General features: G+C 36.1%; 1 protein-coding gene across 14 annotated transcripts in view; it reads left to right on the forward strand.

Moving 5' to 3' along the window:
• Nucleotides 1-20258, forward strand: part of ELF2 (E74 like ETS transcription factor 2) — a 94695-nt gene that overhangs the window by 72148 nt on the left and 2289 nt on the right. For 4 of the 14 annotated variants that reach the window (XM_045467313.1, XM_045467306.1, XM_045467318.1 and 1 more), the window contains 6 exons: nucleotides 8933-9046; nucleotides 10868-11041; nucleotides 13831-13869; nucleotides 14225-14311; nucleotides 18559-18751; nucleotides 19366-19713. In XM_045467313.1, coding sequence (XP_045323269.1) covers nucleotides 8933-9046; nucleotides 10868-11041; nucleotides 13831-13869; nucleotides 14225-14311; nucleotides 18559-18751; nucleotides 19366-19713 — 955 coding nt within the window. The remainder of the gene's footprint in view (nucleotides 1-8932; nucleotides 9047-10867; nucleotides 11042-13830; nucleotides 13870-14224; nucleotides 14312-18558; nucleotides 18752-19365; nucleotides 19714-20258) is intronic. The other 10 variants (XM_045467307.1, XM_045467314.1, XM_045467308.1 and 7 more) reach the window with 5 other exon arrangements.

Here is a 20258-nt window from a genome sequence, read left to right on the forward strand (position 1 = left end):
CCCCGCTCCGTTCTCCTTTGAGACTTGGTCCACAAATCCGTGACTTCCGCGTGGACGATGCAGCCCCGGGCCACGTCCGGTAGACCGATACCCGCCAAAAAAATGCTCTGCCCCTCCTCTTCACGTCCCCACCTTGTGCAGTCTCAGGAGTAACGGTTCTGGAAAGGGTCACTGAATAATGTGGAATAGCCCGGGATGATGTTGCTCTCAGGGGCCCGCCTCCCTTTCCTCATTTAATGGGTGGCTGTGAAGAAGTAGGCTTATAGCCCCTTCCCTCGTGGGTTGTTTTTTTAGGGGTAAGAGTGGGAAGGACACGGAATATATTTTGTACCCCTGACCTGGACGGTTGAGGCATCAGAGAAGAACGGTTATTTTTGTAAACAGTGGGTGAATGTGAAGGAGTGGGGCGGGCGAGAGGGAGTCTTGGCCCTAGGGAAGTCTCAGCACGGAATTGCCCCCTTTTCCCCTCCCCCCCAAACCTCCCACCATAGCGGAAGCGCCTCGGAGAGGACAGAACGGGCGGGATTGACAGGCCTTTGGTTCCAATCTGCTCTCTAAGATGTTCCAAATAAGAACGTTGATTTCTGGGGGCGGGACTCTGGGCCCGCGCTGGGCCAATGAAGATTGGGCGGGAGTGAAGCTGACAATGTACGCATGGAATTGGAGGGAAGAGGAGTGTAAACACGGAAGTGGCCGCGGGGGTGGGGGATGTGCAGCGCCACTGCTGCAGCGGAAGGGCACGGACTTAAGTTACATAGAAAAAGCAGCTTTACTTAATAGCAGACAGCGCAGTGAGGGCCCTGAATCGATGTAGCAGTGCTTGAATATTACTTACTTATGCTAACAACAAAGCATACATGTTTCTTTTCCCCGGGTTCTGTTTCATATCGCCAGCTATGGGAGTTGGAAGATGGGACATACCAAAGACTAATGTTGCAAAAAGATGTTACCCTTTGAGAGTGTGAAATTAGTAGTTCGGTTGGGGAGAATCATGAACATAAATGCGTATCTCTAAATTTAACGGAAGGGCTTTAAGTTGAAATAAAGTCTTGAATAATATAACTGTATTGTATAACACATAAGCGACTAGCCTTTTATCCTGTAAGATGTAATACACATATCAAAAGTCCCAAAGAAAAATCACAGTTTACTGCGTGATGATTAAAACATATTTGACAGTTATTTTCTTGTAAGAGCAAGAACCTAAGTATCAGTAAATAAGAGGCAGAGTACAGCGAGAACTTGGTTCCTTTTCTGTATGTTCAGTCCATTAATAATATGAAGGAATGGAATTTTAGGCCTCATGTTACTGGTACTAACAATACCTGTAATTGTGGGGGTCAGTGATATTTCTGTGAGTGTTAAACATTTCGAGAAATGTTTTCAGTGATTGTGAACATACCAGGAGAACCGTAGCATAGCCCCCACAGAATTTGGAAAAACATTGTTAATGTTAGAGGGCTTAATTTTCCCAGTGGAAGGTATTTCTTTCATAAGCTTTTGGAATTAGCGAAGCTAAACGAGACCTGTAGATATTTTGTTTGGAGTGGAAACATATAGGCAGTCTGCAATTTGAAAACACAAGTTTTATCTCCTTTGATAAGAGGTTTTTAAGTTATATGTTGTTTTCTAGTCTCACTGCATTTCTTTAGTATTTATGAATCTTACAATTGAAGTTTCCTTGTGAGTATAATATTCTGTAAAGAATGTTTTACATATAATTGTTTTCAGATTATTTCCTCAATAATTTTCACGTAATCTGAAGCTCTTTTACAAGCTCTGTTTTAGAAGGAAACTTGAGATAGGTTTGCTGATTTACCCAAGGATTATTCAGTGAGTTAAAAGTTGGGGAGGAAACGTGACCCATAAAATGAAGAATCATGGATCTAAATTAATAAAAATTTAGATTGCTGCCAATTTCCAGTGATGTTGGCGGAGTAATGTTTGTGAAGTTTGTATTTGTAAAATAGAATGATACTTTTTTATTCCCTTGAGGGAAGTCATTGAGTGTTAGACATAATTCTTCCTCATAAAGATTTTACAGTCTAATTGGGGAGACAGATGTAAATCTATGCAATACATAAATGTTAATGCTATAATAGGTTGATGATTAGTGTATAATAACTGATACTAATGAAAACTTGTAGGAGGTAAGCTTTAAGTTGAATATTGTTAGCAAAACTGTTGTTTCTAAGTTTATAAAGCACTTAATATTACCACTACTATATTGTTATATGTTAAGGTGCTGAGGATACACTTTTGCTTTTCCTCCTTTTGAAGTTATCAACTTTAGCTATCAACTTCAGCTTTAGTTATTACCATTTATGCTGTCAGAGGAGTTTGAGTTAAGAATGAAATAAATAAGCTTACTTATTAAAAATCACTTTTATTTTAACATAGAAAATATTTTTGTGGTAAAGACTTGACATACTTTATAAAACTTTCATTTACAGTGTGATGTATGAGAAAGAGCCTTGACCCTGAGGTCAGGAGATGAAGATCTGCATCTCACTGTCACTAACCTAATTGTGTGGTAGTGACTTGACTTCTCTAAGGCTTCACTTTCTGTAAGAGAACAAGACTGACTAGGGGATCTTTAATAATTATTAAAGCTCTAAAATTATAAGTGGTTCAAATATTTAATGGACAGTGAAGGATTTTTTTGGGATTTTTTTTACATTACACCATGTGAATGAATATGTCTGTAAGGTCATTACATAATTGGGTTAATTTCTGCTAGCCAGTCTTTGTGCCACATTGGAACTTGAGGCCAGGTCTTTATGTTGAATGAGACTATGATATAGTTTAGGCTTATTTTCATGTATACATACATACATACATACATACATACATAGTATGTATATATACACACACATAAACGTATATAGCTAATTATAGGAAAAATAAATGTCTAGTCTATAGGAAAAATGAATGTTACTTTCTTAACATTTATGTGAAAGCACTGGGTGTGTATGGTCTATAGACTTTCTGGAAGATTTTCAATTTAAAATATTCTACCTTCTTGTTCTCAATTATACTTTCCTTGACTTGTTTCTACTTGTTTTAAGAAATTGAGAATTAAGAAATTGGAATTGAGAGATAAGGTCACCAGAACTTTTGCTCTACTTTAATGCTGTTAATAAATGGGGGGGGGGGGCAGGAAGGGGGGGGGTTCTGGAAATTTAGCTTAAGTATTTTCACTGACAAAACAAATCTGTCTAGTTTGTCAAAGGCCATTGTGAAATTTGAACTTGAAAATCATTTCCAGTTTACTGTAAATTGAAATATCTGGTATCAATCTTGAAAAGATCAATTTGGAAACAATTTAGGATGTGAAAAACTGAAGCATGTGTTAAAATAAACCTGGAAAAATGGCATTCATTAAAAATTTTTTATTTGGAAATGTGTTTAAGAAATTACTCTTCAGAATTCATTGCAGCATGAGTACTGAAATTCATATAAAAACTGAGTTGAAGAGTAACATCAATGTTTAAGTACTCAACCAGGATAATTTAACATAAAATCTTTAGAAACATGTGGTTGGTTGAAAAGGGCAGGCAGGAGAATGTTCTTGATAATTATTTAAACTCCCTGTGTTAATCTATAGCTTAAATGTTCATAGGGATGCAAAGAAGTATTTGTGAAAAACTTGCAAAGTCCTTTATGTGTAAGTGGACAAAATGCTGTTGTACTTACGGAAAATAGAATATGATTTTTCATCTATACGCACTAAAAGCTAAAAGTTACAGAAACACTAAGATAGAATTTGGATGTTATTATGTTTGGCAACAAATTACAGTTGCAGTTCTTAAAAACTGAAATCTCTTATCCGAGGATCTGGGGAGTAACTAGGCTCAGGGAGTCTGTGAGGTCAAAATTGTTTTCATAATAATGCTAAGACATTTGCCTTTTCACTTTCACAAGTGTTCAGAGTTTTCTAAAGGCTATGTGACTTGATACCACAACAAATTGAATGAAGAAGCAAATATGAATTCAACTGTGTTTCTATCATGTATTAACAAAAAGTTGCTACAATGTAAAACAAAGCTACTTACTGATTTTTGTTTGTGATAGAAAATCTGTTTTCATAAAAATATTATAAGTATTGGGTTTATTATTTTCAATGAACTTATAAATATTGTAATGTCTTCTTAATTTCAATTTCAAATAGAATAATATCTAAAAATAGGACTTGTATAGGGGCACCTGGGTGGCTAAGTGAATTAAGCAATTGACTTGGGTTCAGGTCACGATCTGATGGTCTGAGTTCGAGCCCCGTATCCAGCTCTGTGCTGACAGCTCTGAGCCTAGAGCCTGCTTTGGAGTCTGTGTATCTCTCTGTGTAATCTCTCTGCCCTCCTCCCCCATAAATAGTAAAAAAAAAAAAAAATTTTTATAAAATAAAAAAATTCATAAAAATAGGACTTATATAAACAAAATCTCTTTGTGGTCTTCAGTAGTTTGAGTATAAAAGTTTCCCTTGACCAAAAAAGTTTGAGAATATCTGTGTTACAGTTTTCTTTAGTCCGCACTTTTCAGTACCATAGCCACTAGCCATATACGGCTATTGAGTACTTGAAATGTGACTGAGAAACTGAATTTTTAATTTTTTTAAATTTTAACTAATTTAAACAAACTGTGGAAAACTTTTATATTGATTTCGTGTTGAAATGACAATATATTGAATATACTGGGTTAAATGAAAGGCATTAATTTCAGTTTTACTTTTTAAAATCTGGCTGCAGGAATTTAAAAACTAAACGTGCCTCATGTTAAGTTTTCATCAAGTAGCTCTATTTTACAAAAATAATTTTAGTTCTTTTTCCCTTTTAAACTTTTAAATTGTAACTATAGTAATTAGAAAGTCAAAGAGGAACAAGAAAAGATGGAGTGTCCCAAAATTTTTACCTTTTCCCCCCTTTTTATTGCATTCCTTTTTATTCTTCACTCACCTGTTGACACCTTGGGGCATTAGGAGATAAGCTGTAGTAAGTCAGGTGCACAGTTGAGTGATGACCTTGTAATACTAGTTTATGGTCTTGCTTGTAGGGGCATACTACTATCATTTAAGGAAATGTTGTTGTTTTTTCCCATTGCTCTCAAATTAAGTTGCTGTTAATTTTTATTTTTGACCTTAAGAACTTTCTTATGAACTAGATCCATTGCCAGCATTCTCTTCTGCAAAGCTGAGAGGTATGTCTCTTGTCAGACTTAATTACCAAGTTTGGTATTTTGTAACAGCTGTTGAGTGAGTCTGGAGTACTCTGCCATACAAACACCAGTTGATTAGAAAGCTGGAAATGAAACAACAAGACTCTTACCAATACTAAAGGAGGGCATAAAAAAGCAAATTTGATTTTGGCAGGATGATTAAAGTTGAAATTGTTTTGAAGTTTATTTGATACATTTATTTCTTCAAGAGGGATTAACCAGCAACACCACCTACTAGTCTTAAGTAGAAAATGATACCTTTCAGATTACTTTTGTCTTCATTGTTTCAATTTTTAAAATGTGTTGCTTATTTTTTTCCTCCCATTAATTTCATACACAGGTCTAGAAAGATGCCAGTAAATCAAGTTTTAAGTAAGAGATAAGGAGTTTTCAGCCCTTGCATGTAGTTTGGTTATTTGCTTACTTTGTACACCACTGTTAAATTCATGTTTATCTTTAAGAATTGTGCATAATTCTAGTTTAAATTGTATTTGAATTACTGAGCTGAACCAAAGGAATTGAAAGGTTTTAAAAATTACAGAAACTTGAATAAGAGAAATATTTATTTTTTTAAGTTTATTTATTTTGAGAGAGAAAACAGGGAAGGGAGGGAGGGAGAGAGAGAGAGAGAAAGAGAGAGAGAGAAAGAAAGAATCCCAAGCAGGCTGCTATCAGTACAGAGCCCTACACAGGGCTCAAGCCCATGAACTGGGAGCTCATGACCTGAGCTTAACCGACTGAGCCACCCAGGCACCCTGAGAAATATTTCTTAAATTTCTTTTATCAGAAACTACTTACAGACTTGTATCAACAAAAGAAAATTAAAAGGAGATAGTGCTTTCTTTTACAAAATGGTTAAGTATTCTTGGATACTGATGGGTACAATATTGCAAATTGATCTGAGTATGAGCTCCTAGTGCTTAGGGTTATTTCAGTTAATAAAAATGACAAAAGGTAAAATTAGTAAGCATCAAAAAAAAAAAAAAGAAATCAGTGTTCTACTTAATAAGCTGTTTACAGAGTAACTTTATTTTGTACTTTTCTTTAGTTTTGAAATATTTTATTTTCATTTATGTTTTTGATACTACCATTTATGTTTCTAAACTCTTAGTATATAAGCTTCATGAGGCCAGAGATCTAGTCACACTTGTATTTCAGATTTGTGGCACAGGATCTGGCTATGATAAGTGCTCAACAACCATTTGTTGACAGAACACAGAGTATTAGATCTTCTCTTTGATAATTCTTAAAGAACATCTGCATTTTTTATATTCTTATCCTAAATTTAAAATATGAATTGGTAAATTTAATTCTTAAAGTTTGTTATGTAATGTTTTACTCTGTAAATGTAAAATATTTCTGGGAAATATATGTTGAATTTGGGGGAGACGGAAGTTTGAGGTCAGAAATAGCAACATGACTAACATGAAATGTGCCTCAAACTGCATAAAAACTCAGAGCAGCACTATATGTAACCATTAGGCACATTTCATTGTTTATAACTGAAAACATTAAACATTGGGTAAAATTCTGTTTCTGTATTATCAAGTGCTTTGAAGCTGTCATTTTAATATGGTAAGGTTTTTAGGGTGTGTCTTAATACAATTACATAAGGAATTAGTTTACCCAGGATAGTTTATTAATAGCACATAAGACAACACCTAAATTGCAACACAAGCAGACTCTAAAGAGAATGAAGTTCCTAGAATAAATTTTAAAAGCCTGAGAAATTGCTTTCCAAGGTTCTTTAATACATGTGAGTGTTGGGGGAGGCACTTTGAAAAAACTACTTGAGAATGGGAATATATTTTATACTTACTAAGTTTCTTAAAGTTGAGCTGGGACTGATTGAATCCTTTGCTTCAGTGAAGCTGCAGATAAAGAGTAAGCAGGGTCACCTAAAGATAGATTTACTTAGAGGTTTGGCTGCCTCTCTGGAACTGTTTAGCTTTGAGCAGATTTCCATAAATGGAAAGAGCAACTGGAGAGACTCAGTACCTTGCTTGAGAGTGTGGATGATGTGCAACAGGTGGTAAAACAGTCGCTGGATTTTTTTTTTTTTTTTCCTTTAAATAAATGCTCTCCAAATGACTACTGTTTAGGGCTAAAGCTTTAGCATTTGGTGAATTTTGAGATTAAGTGAATTTTTTTTTTCAATTCAGAGTTTCCTGAAAACAGTTTTAAAAGATTCATATCTTTAGTGTGTAGAATGTATGCATCTATCATATGGTTTATGCAGTTTATACAAATATTTCGTTTTAGTTTTTCTATAGGACATACGGAGAAAAATCTATCAAATTAGAAACTGTTGCATATTCATGTTTCAGAAGCTCTTACCAAGTAGAATATTCAACATTTTAAGTCAGGGTGTGAAATTAATATGTCATTAATGCAAGTTTGTGCTTTGAATGGCCAATTTTCCTGTGAGGTCTGTGGGTTGTTTTTAACTTTAATATATAAAAGAAATACTTGCATGCCTGTTGTATTTAAAGTCTATATTGGAAATTATAGCAGATATAAAGATGAATTAAGATAGCCCTCCTGACCTCAGGGAACATACAATCTTATAGGAGTGGTAAGAAATTATCATTTATTAAATACCTATCTATATGCCAGGCACTGTACATGCTTTTTATGGGTATTGCACATCACTTAATTCTCACACCTATATGAGGTAAGTAATACACCTGTTTTGTGAAAGAGGAAACTGAGCTAGTCTAGAGTAACATATAAGTGGCAGAACCCAAGCTGTTGGACCTGAAAGCCCAAATGATTGCTGTATTATGTTTTACTGTTTCACAGGTATTTCAGTCAGCAAAGCATACAGTGCTAAAAAAGAGTTACAGAAGGTGGCAGAATTAGAAAAGGCTTCATGGGAAAACAAACACAGAAACTTTATTATTTTTTTTAATGTTTGTTTATTTTTGAGAGAGACAGAGACAGAATGCGAGTGAGTTAGGGTGAGAGACTGAGGGAGACACAGAATCCGAAGCAGGCTCCAGGCTCTGAGCCGTCAGCACAGAGCCCAACATGGGGCTCAAACTCACAAGCTGTGAGATCGTGACCTGAGCCGAAGTCGGACGCTCAGCCAACTGAGCCACCCAGGCGCCCCACAAACACAGAAACGTTAAAGACAAATTTATTGGGTAAAACCCAGAAAAGCTCAGTGAAGTCCTGAAGAAGAGACAAGGTTATTGGGAAGAAAGTTCCTAGTGTTCTGGTGCTATGTTAGAGTACTCACCTAGGAGGGTCTGTAAGAAACCAATTCATTAAACTAATGTAGAAATGTGTGTTTCCCACTGATTCTGCAAGGTATCTTCCCTGATTTCAGTAGCAGTATGTCAAGATACAGAACTGACTTCCCCAATTGTTAAACTACAACTACCCACCCCCCTACCCCCAAGTTAGTTTTGTTCTAAAGTTGATATAAGATTCAGATTTCAAGGGTCTGTCCTTGTTTTCCTTTTGATAAGATTCAGAAATTTCTTCGTAATTTCTAATCATTCTCAATAGTTGCTTTATAATTCAACACTTATTTTGTAAAGTATAGATACCGGATTGTTTTTTTAAATTATTTGTGTAAATAATTTATATGGACTAATATGTATCAATGACTTATTTATTCATATGAGAGTGAATTTGTTTCTCATAGACTAATATGTTTTAATTTAGTAATGTATTCAGTATATTTTTAATTGAGTAGAACTTATTTTCCCCCCAGTGGAAGCATCAGTTCATAGCAGTAATGCACACTGTACAGATAAGACCATTGAAGCTGCTGAAGCCCTGCTTCATATGGAATCTCCTACCTGCTTAAGGGATTCAAGAAGTCCTGGTATGTGAATTGTTCTGTTTTATATTAAACATGTCACATCACTCCACGTATCTAAAATAAAAGTTTCTTCTGTTTTTGTCTTTAATTAAAAAAAATGTGTTTTTATTTTGAGAGAGTGAGTGAGCAAGCAGGGAGCTGGAGAGGGGCAGAGAGGGAGGGAGAGAATCCCAAGAGTGCTCCATGCTGTCAGCGTGGAGCCTGACGCAGGGCTTGAACCCACGAACTGCAAGATCGTGATCTGAGCCAAAACCAAGAGTCGGTGGCTTAACGGACTAGGACACCTAGGTGCCCTGAAAGTTTCTTCTTAAATACATGGGGATTGTTGTTGTTCTCAAGGTTTATTATGCACGAATACCTGTGACAGCAATAATTGATCTTTGTCAAAGTTCCCAAGACTTAAATACTTGAAATACTTGATTTTTATAATAAATATACAGAAAATGCCCACTATAGACAGATAAATGTTCGTTAAGTTTTTACTTCTCCTGTCATGTCTTATTTTCTTAGTTCTGGGTAAATTAGAAACCTTTGTAGTCCTTAAGGGAATGGCACATGGGGTGGTGGAGTTGCCTCCCAAGACTGCTTTCTATCCTTTCTTCAGTGATAAATAGGCAGTAGCTCCAGGGAACCATCCGAGGTGGAAAGAGGAGATAGAGCTTCCACCATTTCCCTATACTCCCTCAGGCTACAAGTTTCTTTTTCTTTTGGTCCCGTTTTTTCTTTAAGACTGCCTTTGAGAGTCGTTTTGTTTTCCAATTTTAATGTCCAAGTGTTAATTTGACTTAATACAATGATATTGGCCTTTCTTATAGGGATTTATAATAAATCCTAAGAGCAAATGTCCTTTTTAATAATTGGAATCCCATGTATTATTTAGAGATGTGAGAAAAAAGTTAGGGCATGCTGGTCAATGTATTGATCCACAATAGTATGTATTAACTGTCTCCTAATTGAAATAGAAATGTCCTATTCTGATCATTCATGCACATGGAAAGGAAACCAGAGCAACATTACTGGAATAGAACACTGAATGGCAGTCTGTATGTATTGGTTTAGTGACTCAAAACATCAGGACTGTTACATTAAATAAAAGTTTAAATACTGAAAGATGATATTAATTGGGCTATAATGAGGTTTTCCTTTTCTTCATATTTTGAAATGATCTGTAAGTGCTTTCTTTTCACTGCAGACACATTTATTAAATGGTTTTTAAAATATTTTTGTAACATTTTATTTTTGAGAGAGAAGAGAGTACAAGTGGGGGAGGGGCAGAGAGAGGGAGACAGACAACCTGAAGCAGGCTCTGCACTGTAAGCACAGAGCACGATGTGGGGCTTGATCTCAAGACCCGAGAGATCATGACCAGAGTCGAAATCAAGAGTTGACCGCTTAACTGACTGAGCCACCCAGGCGTCCCTTTATTAAATGTTTTTAAAATATACCATGTGCATGTATTACCTAGTTAGAGCATAATGATGGGTACCAGGAAGGAAAGTAATTATTAAAGAACTCACTATTTTATTATACTATTATTTTATTTTCAGATGTTTTCCCAATTGTCAAAATAATTCAAAGTCTTCTACAGTAAGCTCGAAAGCATGTAAAAATGTGAAGAAGGGGGGTGACCTTGTATGCAATTTTCTTTGCATTTATTTCCTTACATACTTGAGATCATATTGCATATTCAGCAAATTAACTTCAGGCATTTATCCTGTTTTGATGAATTGTTAATAAGTCTCACCTCTATCAAATATTGAATTGTCCGCATTAAAAAGTGTTAATGGGGGTGGGAAATTTTAATTTTTCAACTTTTCTTTATAGTGGAAGTGTTTGTCCCTCCTTGTGTATCAACTCCAGAATTTATCCATGCTGCTATGAGGCCAGATGTCATTACAGAAACCGTAGTGGAGGTGTCAACTGAAGAATCCGAACCAATGGATACCTCTCCTATTCCCACATCACCAGACAGCCATGAACCAATGAAAAAGAAAAAAGGTAGAGTATATTTATAAATTTCTGGAAAAGTGGGTGAAATTTTTTCTGGTATTTTTTTTCCCACATCAAGGGACATAGGAAATATATGCTGTAGATTTAAGATTGAAGTTATCTTTAACTAGATATTCTCAAAGAATCAACAAATTGAGATTAAAGTAGTGTTTTAACATATTCATACTGTTTAAAAGGAGTGTGTATTTGAGCTATAAAGTAAGTTGCCTGCAAATAACAAGTGTTGGAAAATGGAAGATCAGAGATTCACTGCCTATTTGCTTTCTGTTTTTAAAAAAATTTTTTATTTTCTCTATTTTTAATAATCTTATGTTCCCCTCTTTTGTGGGAATTAAAATAGAAAGCCCAATGCTATTTACCTTCTGTCTTAAAACACCAAGATTGCCAGTAAGGACTTTTAAGTGGAATAAACTCACCAATGGATAAAGAGCCTTTCTACTTACTATTTGACTCCTGCTGAAACTTCTGTTGACCTGATCTCAGTGGGTGAGGCACAAAGCCCCAGCACACCTCCAGCATCCCTAAGGGATGTGCAGCAACTGGGTCCTTTTCTTTCCTCTTCGGTCCAAAGGTAAAACTTGAAAAAAATGAAAAGTCTGTATAAATGGGTACTCATCTAATTCCATTTTCTCTGCATCTCTTCACATTTTAGAGTAGAAAAAAACAAAGGCAAAAGTAAGAAAAACTTGTGTTAGAAATAATGGTAGCTTTTTCATCTATTAGAGGTATTTCAAATTGCTGTGATATTCATAGGTCTGTGCTCATTACTGTGAGGGACACAGTGAAGAATAAGATTGAGTACCTTCAGTCCTGTGTTAACATGTAGATTACATGTATCTTGCGAGAGCTATGAATGAGAGAGGATTTATTTTTTTTTTTTTTAATTTTTTTTTTTTTTTTCAACGTTTATTTATTTTTGGGACAGAGAGAGACAGAGCATGAACGGGGGAGGGGCAGAGAGAGAGGGAGACACAGAATCGGAAACAGGCTCCAGGCTCTGAGCCATCAGCCCAGAGCCCGACGCGGGGCTCGAACTCACGGACCGCGAGATCGTGACCTGGCTGAAGTCGGACGCTTAACCGACTGCGCCACCCAGGCGCCCCAGAGAGAGGATTTAGAAAGAATTATTTCCTGCTGTAAATGTTTAAAAACAAAAGACATACATATAAATAGCCCTGTTTACCTACCTTCCCATTGTACCTTGGCTGGCTGTATTCACATGGGAGCTATTATTACAAAATACTTAAGGAATTTTTGGATTTAAAAGAAGATGGAAAAGACCATGAAAAATGGGATCATTTAGGGAACCAAAATGTGGTATGATATAAACCAGGAAATAATTTGCCAATTTAACACTAATTTTACATATTTGAAAATAGATGGTCTTAATGACCATTTAAAAGATAAATAATGTATTTGTAAATATATATACCTTGTATTTTGTGCTTAAGTTCATTTGGGACAGACAGAGTTAGGTAGGGTTTTTTTTTTTTTTTTTTTTTAAGTTTATTTGTTTTGAGAGAGAGAGCACGTGCACGCACATGAGTGGGGGGGAGGGGCAGAGAGAGAGGGAGAGAGAGAATCCCAAGCATGCGGTGCTCTGTCAGCGCAGAGTTGGACACACGGGGATCAGTCTCACAAACCCATGAGATCATGACCTGTGCTGAAATCAAGTCGGATGCCTAACCAAGTGAGCCAGCCAGATGCCCCAAGTAGGTTGTTTTTTAATAACAGATCCTTCTGATACACTAATGTGTGTTATGAATCTCCAAGAGACGATTACATGCAATTCTAAAAATTAATTTGGAGAACCTTGTTTTCTACTGATGAATAAACTATTTCTTAAGGAGTATGATTTCACAAATACTACTTTATATGAAAACAAATTAAGCCTTTTTGGGCTTTTTAAATTATTATTTATTTTTAAGTAAACTCCACACCCAGCATGGAGCCCAACATGGAGTTTGACTCAACCCTGAGATTGAGACCTGGGCTGAGATCAAGAGTCAGATGCTTAACCGACTAAGGCACCCAGGCCACATCCCTGGGCTAACGTTTTGATTAAGGAAGTTGGTTTTGTTTTTTTTGTTTTGTTTGTTTTTGCTTGAGACTTATTACTGATTGATTTATACATCTAAACATTATTTAAATTGAAAAATTAATCTCTGTTCTAATAAGGAGACCAGTGAACTTTCCATTTTAATTTTTGTCAGAGCATACTTCTTATTTATTAGTTTTACCATGATGAATTCTAGAATATAAAGGCTATGTAGTTTGAAATAAAACACTTTAATTTAGGTCTCTATTTAGCTCTAAATAATCCTTGCTAATGAAGAACAGAGTGACATCAGAAATCCCAGATGTATGACAGTCACCAAATTAGTAATATAATCTGTAAACATAGTATGCTTGGCTACTCCCAGCCTTTGTGGAGGCTTCCCCCTCATTTGCCAGAATTCTTCTGTCAGTGTTAAGGATTGGAAACAATGCATTTCAGCCTTACACGTTTTAGTATAAAGTACAGCTCTTGCTTTTCTTTCTGTTCATGCTGGATGCTAGTCTGTCTGAGAGAGCCTTATGGCAGAAGTGAGAAGCAAAAGGAAGGGCACCCTTATTAGACACACTAAATAATTATTTGGAAGGTTTTTTTTATCCTTATAATGTACCTACACGTTGAGGTGGGGAAATCTGGACACATATGCTTAAATTCTGGTGAATTGATTGGCTCAGAGCAATAGAGTGTTTAAAATAACACTTTTTACTTTTCCTCATTTGAGCTGAAAGGGCTTCGCAGATTACCACATCCTCTGCAATAGGTAGGTAAAGCTTTTTCTAACAATCCTGTAGAACAGAAAAAAGTTTATACTAGAATTTGTTTCCATTGCTACATTATTGGAAGAGGTTAGCAAATTGAGGCTCTGACCATATAAATAATAGGTTGGTAGTACCTGATTTGCCATATACACTGAAATTACTGCCAACTAACTGCTGTAATCTGAAATTGCAGAAGTGCTTTTAATGCTCATTTTAAATGCAGTTTTTTATATACACTGCAGTATATTAATACACAAATTAGTGTCAATTTCATGAATAATGTGTTCTCACAGAGTCTGCTGATCATGCTTCTGTTTTTCTTGTTTTCACTGTATGGTTTCAATCTTATTTTTTCAGTTGGCCGTAAACCAAAGACCCAGCAATCACCAATTTCCAATGGGTCTCCTGAGTTAGGTATAAAGAAGAAACCCAGAGAAGGCAAAGGTAATTTGGGGAGGGCTGTTTTGGAGGTGAGATGATTTTTTTTTTTTCAGTCGACATTTCTGCATTTGTAAGAAAATTATTTCTAGTACAAGCGGAAGTACAGTCTTTGGTAGTAGTTCTTAATCAGGGATGTATGAGCATCACCTGGGGAGCTTTTTTAATTTGTACCCAGTCCCTACCCCACTGAAATTCTGTAGCCATAGATAGGCTATGGGGGAGTAAAAGGCAGTAGGCATTTATGTTTGGGAAAGGTTGTCTTAAGTACAGTCTTTGAGGGAGAGAGAATCCCAAACAGACTCTGCATCCTCAGGACAGAGCCCAGTGCAGGGCTCAAACTCGCGAACCGTGAGCTCACGACCTGAGCCGAAATCAAGAGTCGGAGCTTAACTGATTGAGCCACTCAGGTGCCCCTTAAGTGCAGTCTTATGCACACCCTTCTTAAGGGCCATTGTTCTTGATGGGGAGGTATGTGTAACAGCACTCATCCTCACACAGAGCCACTCAGAATTGAAAGAGTTTATAATGAAGACTTATTTCGGATACATCATTTATTAACTGATACAGGTAATGCAAGAATTCCCAAGGCAAACTGGATTTAATTTCCTACTCAACCAATGTCAGTACTGTCAGGAGTCAGAACAAAAACTTACCATATTTTTGCTTTAGAGTTGGCATATTTTCGTTAAAAACAAACTTTAACAAGAGTTCTACATTCTGTTGTCTTAATATGTTAAGTAAGTTGATTTCAGGTCATTTTAATCATGGTTTTAGGTGTGTTCTGATTATCTGATAACCAAAATTTCTCACTTTCACGAATGTTTTCAGATCTATATTTAATAGCTGGATATATTTTGGTTTAATACATTCAAGTTTATTCTATCTTCAACAGGTGGTTTTACATCTAATTTTAAATAATTAAAGCAAAACTTAAGTCTCTAGTAAAAAAAAAAAAAGTTCTCTAATAAGTTTGCCAGGAAATAAAGGCAAAAAAAAAAATCCGTTACAAATCAAGTTACATTGAAATGTTATTTATTCAGGAACCAATAATAATTCAATTTAGGATGGATTTAGGATACTTATTTCCTTGTCTGTCTTTGGTCATTTTACATTTCTAACATCTTAGGTTTTATCTTTTAATTTATGTTGTGTACAATTATTACTGTTTTTAAAATAATTCCCATCATCAGCAGTCTCCTGTACTCAAAGACCGTATGCTTAACACTGGAGAAAACCTTTGTGATGACCTGTTTTTGCCAGTCAGAATCACTTTTTGTTAAAATTCCCATATTGTATTATTAAACTTGAGGCAGCGTGGTAAATGTGAAGATTAAAGATTAAAAATCAGTCGGGAGCACCTGGCTGGTTCAGTCGGTAGAGCATGTGACTCTTGATCATGGGATTGTAAGTTTGAGTCCCACACTGGGTGTAGAGATTACTTAAAAATAAAATCTTGAGGGGCGCCTGGGTGGCTCAGTCGGTTAAGCGTCTGACTTCGGCTGAGGTCATGATCTCGCGGTTTGTGAGTTCGAGCCCCGCATCGGGCTCTGTGCTGACCGCTCAGAGCCTGGAGCCTGCTTCGGATTCTGTGTCTCCCTCTCTCTCCACCCACCCCTGCTTGTGCTCTGTCTTTCTCCGTCTTCCAAAAATGAATAAACATTAAAAAAAATTTTTAAAATAAAAATAAAATCTTAAGGGGTGCCTGGGTGACTTTGTTGGTTAAATGTCTAACTTCAGCTCAGGTCTTGATCTCACGGTTTGTGGGTGTGAGCCCTGCATCAGGTTCTGCACTGACAGCTCAGAGCCTGGAGCCTGCTTCAGATTCTGTTCCTGTCTCTCAAAAATAAACATTAAAAAAAGATAAAAATAAAAATTTTAAGAAGTTCAGTGTTTCCTCTGTAAAATGTCATTGTAAATGTTGACAGTATGTCAGAGGCTTAATGAACTACCTTGTCTGATAAAGGCTTCCCTTTCCAAATTGTTTTCCTTAAAATGAGATGAAGACTTTTAAGTTTTAACTTGTGGTTGGGAACTGGGGTGGAGTGGTACCTAAAGGTAACCTGAGGAACGTTTATGAGTCTAGTTCAACAAACATGGATGCACTCAAATCCCTACTATATAAAAGGCATTGTCTGTTATTCAAACATTTTTTTACAGAGTAAGTTCTCTGCACTTTTACTATATCCACTTCTGGGGCCTGATCACAAAGAAAATAAAAATGTCTCAAGTACTCATCTTGATGTGGTTGAAGGTTACCTATAGTTTATACATGTTGATGCTGGTACAGTGGGGTTTCAGAGCCATAAATATAACCTTGTAAAGTTGAAGGTTAATCTTTTCAAGTCAAGAGATTTACACTAGTCTCAACTATGGCTTAATAAATTTATTGAATTTTCAGAGAATTCCAGAATGAAAATGAAATGCCTGAGGAAGAGCATCAGCATTTAGATTGAGTAGCAGTGGCTTAATTTGGAAGTCTCCCACCCTTAAAGGTTCTTCTCATGAAGGCTGTAATTTGGATCTAGATTTGATGAGAGTAAGGGGATAGTGAGTAGGAGCCTAGAGATGACCCAGTGACTCAATGGTGGTGTGTGTAATTTTCTTCTTCTCAGTGATCTTTTCTGTTCTTTGATCAACTTAAGAACGTCTGGCCCTAGAGGCTTATGAGGGGAATAAAAAAATCAGCAGCCTGAAAAGCCTGATCTTCTTATAAACACTGTCCACTACTTGTCCGCCCTCAAGAGTTCTCCAAAGGGGAAAAAAAAAATTGACTCTTCTTTGGGGGATTAAGTTCTTTACCTTACCTACCCAGTTTCTCTCCTTTTCCTCTATGCACATCTTAGTCATTTTCCAAGTCTTCATGCTTTACTGATCCACTTTATTTTCATTCCTGAAACCCCAGAAACTTTGTCAATCATTTGGAATATAATTATGCATTGCCTTGTGATAGATCCTAGGTCATTTTAAACCATTACTTCTTTTTTGTATTGTTAACTTGTCATTTACTTTTTCCCCCTTCCCAACTAGATTGTAAATTCCTTGAAGGACCACGTTTTAAATGCTCTTTTGTGTCCTACTACATAGTGTGTGATGAATAAGTATTTTACTCTGCAGAAATATCCCATTTTCAAATTTTGTTAGTATATGATCAAATGTTGTATATAGTTAACATTTGATGAATACTTGACAGTTAAAGGAAATGCTAGAAATACTACTTAGTATTTCTATTTAAGGAGTTCATATTTTAAGACTAAAGCACAAATGTATTTACTAACTGAATTGTTCGTGTATAATGAAATCCTAATATACGGCTTATCTTCACTGAATCGGGTATCATCAGTAGAAAGAGATTAGCAGTTAAGGGAAAAAAAAAAACAACCACCCTATTTTTAGAGGCAGTAGCTCTCATTCATTGATAATCAAATCCAAATTGACTGGTAGTCCAGAGGATAGTGATAAAAGAATGTTTAAAGGGTCATGGGTAATTTATACTTTATAAGACATGTACTTCAGAGTTCATGCATAAAGGTGAACCAAAGAAAAATACGTTTCAGAGAGCTTGGCTGGCTTACGCAGTGGAGCGTGCGACTCCTGATCTCGGGGTTGTGGGTTTGAGCCTCATGTTGGGTGTGCCATTATATAGTATATAGTATAGATCTTATAAAAGTATATATATAGATCTTATAAAAAGATCCTTGGACTAATGTCTAAAAGTTTTGCATATTTCATTGTGTACTACTTGCCTTTTCAGTAAATAAGTGCCTTTTGATGAATTTTGATCACAGAATTTGGGCTTATATGATAAACATACTGGTGCATATTTATTCGTGGTTTAAATCTGTAAATTAATAAATTAGATTAAATTAGATTATGTTTAATTCAGGTTCACTTTGTGCTATGCATTATGCATTTGCCTTTACTGAACTCAAAATTTAGGATAGGGTGATGTATAATAGTACAAAACCCAGGACCTCTATTATAGGAGTATCATAACTATAAATAGGATATTATTTTTGAAAACCAGCAAACAAGTGTATGTAGGACTTTTATAATGAAAGATAGTTTATATGTAATTGGGCGACACAATTTGACACTGTATAAGTGATTGCTCATATAGTCAAGTACTTATTGACAGACTCTTAGTACATTTGTTTTACCAGTAGTAAATGAATTTTTATTCAGCATAATTAAATATTTGCTTTTAATTATATTAAAGAATTTTTCACCAATGTCTTATCACTTTTTCAAAGGAAACACAACCTATTTGTGGGAGTTTCTCTTAGATCTACTTCAAGATAAAAATACTTGTCCTCGGTATATTAAGTGGACTCAGAGAGAAAAAGGCATATTCAAGCTTGTGGATTCCAAGGCTGTCTCTAAGCTTTGGGGGAAGCATAAGAATAAGCCAGATATGAACTATGAAACTATGGGACGAGCTCTGAGGTAAGAACACAAGAGTGAATTTTTAAACAAACCGTAATACCTCTGAACATTGTCTTAGTGGTTTAAAAAGAGCTCTAAAAGCCCTTATTATAACAATTTGGGGGATATTCTAGAGCAGTTTCTTGGATTTGGAGGTAGATAGGGAGAAAGATTTTGGTCTAGATGTCTAAAATTTCAGCATCACTGGAAACCCATCTTTGAAGAAAAATGTGCTTAATTTTAGGACCATTCTTTAATAGAAAAGTTGAAGACCTTTAAGAAAATTAAACGCAAACAAAATGGTTTCCAAATCGTTAATTTACTTTTTAGTTCCTGTGAATTTGTTACAATGGATTTATCTTAATATGAAAATTTCCCCTAAGTTTTGTCAATTTGGGAAACCCATAAAACTTTTCAGTATACATGCCTTCTTGTAATTAGGGGTGTTTGTAAATGGACATATAGTTTACGTGACAGTATTCACATACTCCACAGATTCAGCCTTTTAAAGGAGCTCCTTCTGGTCTCTAACAGGAACAAATGAATGTTTCTGTTACTATTCATTCTCCATGGTGTTTCTTGGGGGGTAAAAAAATGTAATGCACTTGATTCATGTAATACTGTTTCCCTTACAGATATTATTACCAAAGGGGTATTCTTGCAAAGGTTGAAGGACAGAGGCTTGTGTATCAGTTCAAGGATATGCCCAAAAACATAGTGGTCATAGACGACGACAAAAGTGAAACTTGTAATGAAGACTTAGCAGCAGCTACTGATGAAAAATCATTAGAACGAGTGTCACTGTCTGCAGAAAGTCTCCTAAAAGCAGCAACCTCTGTTCGTGGTGGAAAAAACTCCTCTCTAAACTGCTCCAGAGCAGAGAAGGGTGTAGCTAGAGTTGTGAATATCACTTCCCCTGGTCACGATGCTCCATCCAGGTCCCCTACTACTACCACATCTGTGTCAGCAACGGCAGCTCCAAGGTCAGTGAAGGAAACCATTATTCGTATTTATTTTAGAAAGTGCCTTAGCAAAAATATGTCCCCCTTTTTTTTTTTTTAACGTTTATTTATTTTTGGGACAGAGAGAGACAGAGCATGAACGGGCGAGGGGCAGAGAGAGAGGGAGACACAGAATCGGAAACAGGCTCCAGGCTCTGCAGAGCCTGACGCGGGGCTCGAACTCACGGACCGCGAGATTGTGACCTGGCTGAAGTCGGACGCTTAACCGACTGCGCCACCCAGGCGCCCCTATGTCCCCTTTTTAATGTTAGCAGCCTAAGAACCCACTGTCATCAAGACTTGGAAAATTGCCTGATCTTTTTTAAATGTATTTTGTTGCTGTTAAAGTAGATGTCTCAACTAACTTGACTTGGTTTTTATGGTTTTGTAGATGGAACTTAGTGTGGGCTTTTGTTTTTAAAATGTATTTATTTCATGCTATTTCATACTGTAAATTGTCAGTACACCTGTAGAGTTTGAGAGCAATAGTTCTGTACATTTTAGATTTGCATTCATCTTTTTGCTCA

This window comes from Leopardus geoffroyi, chromosome B1 (assembly GCF_018350155.1).
Source record: "Leopardus geoffroyi isolate Oge1 chromosome B1, O.geoffroyi_Oge1_pat1.0, whole genome shotgun sequence".
Taxonomy (NCBI): domain Eukaryota; kingdom Metazoa; phylum Chordata; class Mammalia; order Carnivora; family Felidae; genus Leopardus; species Leopardus geoffroyi.